Source organism: Polypterus senegalus, chromosome 15, assembly GCF_016835505.1.
Source record: "Polypterus senegalus isolate Bchr_013 chromosome 15, ASM1683550v1, whole genome shotgun sequence".
NCBI lineage: Eukaryota > Metazoa > Chordata > Cladistia > Polypteriformes > Polypteridae > Polypterus > Polypterus senegalus.
Window position 1 is genome coordinate 80,010,824 of NC_053168.1, and position 5,293 is coordinate 80,016,116.

Consider the following 5,293-nt stretch of genomic DNA (forward strand, 5'->3'; position numbering starts at 1 on the left):
TTGCAAATAATACCATCATTCTTTCCTATTTTTGCCTCTGAAGTAATTAATGCACATTAGAGATACGTCTGATATTGTCTGGAGATCCAAACCCACGGCCTCCAGGCATAATTCAAAGCCCGTTAGAGACACTCATTATCAAACAAACAAGAATGCAATGCTAACTGGATCCATAATTTATTAACTGAGATTAAATAAAGACCAGTTCGAAATAATAAAATATTTTATATTCTTTTCATAACGTCAGTTTTATTTAACCAGAATATACAGTTTAATTCAGCTATCTACAGTTATGTACAGTGTAATGATGCTGGAAAGAAAAAAAAGTGTCTGCTTTACGCTGAGGTCATAAAATTCAAGGCACCGATGAAAGTGTCTAGATTTGCACTGCAGTCCATTGTTGTGAAAATAAGTTTTTTTTGTTTGTTTGCTTGCTTATTTGTCTTCCAAATGTAATAAATTACATGCACACGTTTTACACATTTTACACTGTCTTCTTGACACCGCAGACCATCTTGCATAATACCTAAAATTTAAACACAAGTCCAAGACAATTTGGTATATTAAATAGCCATTTAATATATTGTCCCTGATCCAAGAACCAACGAATGCTGTAGTGAGTTGGGGGGCTGAAGATGTGAATTGAGAGCGTTGGAAGTGGAATACCAAGAGCCAGAATTTTCCAAAAAGCTTGCGGCAGCAGGGTTGGCGCTTTGAGGATGCGGGTGAGAATTGTGTGATCTCGTAGGACCCTGGGGCTCCCAGACGGCTGGAGACTGTGGGGAATTGCACGCCATGGGGTCGCTGGAACTCGGGCTGTGCTCCGGAGGTAGTTCACCGTTCTTCATGATCTTTTTCAGTTTTGACCTCTTGTTCTGGAACCATATCTTTACCTTGAATAAAGGAAGGGGTGAGAAATTAGTAAAGCATGGCACAGCGATTGCAGGAGAAGTTTATTGTTTAGAGGCGTCATATATAATTGAAACAAAAATACCCTAGTTACGCTTCTAGTAACGGCATTATTATTATTGTCAGATACCTTTGTTCAGTTTTAACATAGCATACCGTCTTTGTGTAATATACTTTTTATCAATGTGATTTTTTTTTTTTCTGAGTACTCTGGTTACTCCAGCATCTTGAAGATAGTCAGATTACGATGACTCTTTAGTCTAATTTGGTCCAGTATGAGTAAGCTAAGTGAAGTTGAGTGAATGATCGAGTGTACCCTGCGACGGACTGAAGGTTTCTGCCTTCTGCCAAAAGCTGTCGGAATCGACTCAGACTTCTTCGACACCGAGTACTTCTAAGCGGCTTTACGAACGGGACTAACGGCGATAATGTAGTTGGTATTTAAATAACATCATTCAAATGAATAATTATGTGAATATACAGTAAGAATTGTTAAAACTAGATATCATTCGGAAATAAATGTAAATGATAACACAAATGCAACTACTTCAAAACATCAGTCAGTTTGACCATCGCTACTTCTATTTAACAAAGATTAAAGTCTTTTTCATTAAATTGAAATAATCTCCATGACGCCTTTATTTTAAAATATAAGACTTAATATGTTTAACAGTTACGTTACACAAGTTAGTACCACTAATCACCATGCTACATTAGAAATTTTAATTAGTGTCCATTTTAAAATACAACACACATCATTAATTAGATCAAGCAACAATTACTCATTACTTCATGCAGAATTGATTTCAGTCAGTGTTTAAGAAATAGAAATCACAAACCTAATACTCTGTCATCCGACCTCCCAATCACCCCTCTCCAAACCCATTGACAACCCCACCCCCGCCTCCCCCCGTACACACACACAAACACACACACACACACACACACCTCACCTCTATATTCCCTAAGGCAAATCCCCGTTAAGCCCCACAATGCCCATCATAAGTACCTGTGTTTGTGTGAGCCCCAGGGAAGCGGCGAGCTCGGCCCTCTCGGGAAGGGCTAAGTACTGCGTGTTTTGAAACCTCCGCTGCAGAGCAGCAAGCTGGAAACTCGAATAAATGGTTCGAGGCTTTCGGACTTTTTTGGGTTTGCCGTTAACCATTCTGACCTCCGGCTCCGCAAGCTCCTTTTCTAAAAGTAAAGTGGAACTCATTAAATTAGGATCCTAAATACCTTGCAAAATAAGCTTGCACATAAAAACATCAATAAAAATGACACTTAAATCCTATTTCTTAATGTATATAATCCAAGATGTTTAGAATAGCAGTAAAAATGTGGAATAATAGATAGATAGATAGATAGATAGATAGATAGATAGATAGATAGATAGATAGATAGATAGATAGAAATAACTCTGAAAAAATATTACAAAACAATCATTTTGAAATACGCAGAATTTCTAAAGGCAGAATTAAAATTACCGTAATCGAATATGTGCAATTGATAGTATATTGCCCAAACTATTACAACTCGCTGAAAATCTGTCTTCTTTGATCAGCGGTACGCGAAAAATCGCGAAATATAAACTGAGCCTAAAGGAACATGAATGGGTTTATTTGTCAAGGTAACATTCTTTCTTTCTTTCTGCTGGATTATATTAGTCATTTTAAATACCAAATTCTCTGTTGCATGTAATACGAAGTTAAAAAAAATGCGAATCCTACAAATCAGTACGTGTTTAGAAATAAATAAAGTACGAATGATTTTCACAACATAAATTCTAGTTGGTCGGATTTACTTTTTTTGTTTACTTAAAATATGTTATCTGTACAATCAATTCAGATAGATAGATAGATAGATAGATAGATAGATAGATAGATAGATAGATAGATAGATAGATAGATAGATAGATAGATAGATAGATAGATAGATAGATAGATCCTTCAAAATGTTGTTCTGAATTTAATGCCCCATTTCTTACCTGGCGGGCTTGACTGTGTCTGCACTCTGCTGTAAGTGCCTGCGTACTGGTGATATGCAGCACTGGTGTAACTGGTATAATCGGAATATGTTTTTGCAGAGTAATTTCCAGAAGATCCATTCACTCCGTGATATTGGTACTGATACGCGTTAATCGCTTTCCCGTAAGAAGCCGAAGTAGGTGAACAATAGCCGTGATGAACCCCGCCGGTGGGGCTGTAATAACCCGAATCCGTAGCTGTTGACTCTGGTAAAGTTGGAGACTCCTGAGACGGGTGGTGCATGGCTGGATGTTGAAAAGGGCCTGGAAAATCTGGAGATCTAATGCTGGGGACTCTTCTGTCAAATACTCCGGTCATTTCTTTGAAATAAAAAAAAAGTAAGACGTTTACTCAGAAAGTCAGTAAATGAAGCGGAAAAGACACCCAAGGTTTTAAGCGAACATCGCCTGCGCCGCGTGTCGCTCTCTCTCAGACTGCTGGCAGTAGCGCAGCAAAGCCGTGGTTAAATCAGTAATTGCGCTCTTACGCACTGCAGGGTGGATCTGGTTCCATTGGCCAGTGAATCCAGACATGAGCTACACCCCAACCCGTCCAACCAGTTTAGCAAAACAAAGCTTTATTAAAACTATCACACTTGAATCTCAACTCTTCAGAAAGCATACTATACGATACTATTAAACCACACTGGCGTGTATTTCTCATCAATTTAACACAACAACAGGGAAGCGATCCATATGCGCACGAGAAACTTAAACATCACTTATTGTGTATTGATAGCTTTTCATTGCCTGTCTTAGTTGAATTCTTCTTAAACTGTTAGGGGTAGTAAAAGTTTGCATCTGAATTGCATTAAAGGTAGTCCTTACAATGCTTGTTTGTTTTAACAACCACGAGTTTTTTTAAAAACAGATCAACAGTGTTAAAATAACTTCGTTTATATGCAAAATTTAATCCCGAGGTGAAGTTTAAATGCATCTCCTTTTTATTTAGTAGGCGTCAATATCAATACAAAAACATAAAGTCTCTAGATACAATTTGATAAATACATTAGTTGCATTTTTCGTTGAAAATACATAAAAAATATATAAATAAATAATACTAACATGAAACAGTAAAGTAGTGGGCTGTGTATGATGAAATATAAGTTAAACGATTCTCATTCACAGATAAGCTTTACGCAGTCATACATCTGCCTAAGCCAGCCTCCAAATCAGCACAGCGTTAATACTTTAATGTTTATGACGGAGTCTTAACAGCAGCAGAACAGTTCGATTCTCCTCCTCTATACATTTTCCTACTATTTACATTTAGGAAAAAAACTTGATTTGCTTGTGTATTTGTGAGAGAATATTTAGTATAAATTATTTTTTTACAGTCCAGTTTAGATAGATAGATAGATAGATAGATAGATAGATAGATAGATAGATAGATAGATAGATAGATAGATAGATATGAAATGAAAAACACATCTGCAATAATTATATGAGTGGTTGTTAATTAAATGTCTCCAGTCTAACCATGTATTAATCGTTCGATTTATTACAAATTGTTTTGTAAAACAGATGCAACACTCAATTGTTTATTGGCAACAATACACAATTATTCTCAGATTACAAAAGTAAAACTTACACGTCAATTAGGCCTTTCAAGCGAAAATCTTCTCGATTGGTTTACAAAGCAAATACAACGCCACACACTTTAAAAGTGTCAAAGGGTTCAATACTCAAGAGTTACTTTCGAAATACTTGAGTGTGGTGCTTCCATCACCCTCACAGAGCCCTTTTCAAACGGCTAAGCCCTCGCTCTAAGCAGAAACCGCTTCATTAAACCGAAGACGTTCCCAAAGCTATAGACTTTGTTCATTTGGATGTATACGTTAACCTCATACCGTGCTGAACGTTCTACAAGGTACTGGGTTTATTATTGAGACAGCTTTATATGTTTGCTGAGCTTATATGTACAGTACGTATAACTTGCACTAATTACAAGTTAATACGATAAATTTCAGACATCCGCAATACAAAAACCCTAACACATGTATATTGCTTATCGCAGTTTATCATTTTATATAAGATATACATACGGGGATCTTTGAACACGAGGACATTGCATGGCCAGTTTGAAAAAAAAAATAGACATTTTAAAAAATAAATTATTAAAACCCAAATAATGAGTAACGACCTTAAAAAATATATTGTCATTATTCTTTACATACAATCTTCCTTAGATGCTTTTGTTAGAGTTCATTTAAATTACGAACATAGTTTTCAGAACCAGTTTGAGGGTTTTAAAATATGACCTTAGGGCATTTTCTAAGAACATTTTTATATTTTTATCTTTGATCCATGCTGTGATGAAAGCAAAACTGTTGCGCCTTTCCTTTACTACTAAGAAACAAT

The 5,293-nt window shown here is 36.2% G+C and overlaps 1 protein-coding gene across 1 annotated transcript; it reads right to left on the reverse strand.

Moving 5' to 3' along the window:
- Positions 1-220: 220 nt before the first annotated feature.
- Positions 221-3,378, reverse strand: dlx5a (distal-less homeobox 5a). Its single transcript, XM_039736425.1, has 3 exons — positions 2,894-3,378; positions 1,919-2,103; positions 221-893 (listed from the first exon to the last, which is right to left on the reverse strand). Exons 1-3 carry the CDS (start codon positions 3,249-3,251, stop codon positions 576-578), a joined length of 861 nt encoding a protein of 286 aa, XP_039592359.1. The 5' UTR covers positions 3,252-3,378; the 3' UTR covers positions 221-575.
- Positions 3,379-5,293: the final 1,915 nt, after the last annotated feature.

Bases quoted from the DNA above. Each gene is read 5' to 3' on its own strand.
- dlx5a (XM_039736425.1), bottom strand. From the start codon at position 3,251: ATGACCGGAGTATTTGACAGAAGAGTCCCCAGCATTAGATCTCCAGAT. The intron at 2,104-2,893 runs GTAAGAAATGGG...CTTTACTTTTAG, and splicing joins GACACAGTCAAGCCCGCCAG to AAAAGGAGCTTGCGGAGCCG. The intron at 894-1,918 runs GTACTTATGATG...CCTTTATTCAAG, and splicing joins TGGGGCTCACACAAACACAG to GTAAAGATATGGTTCCAGAA.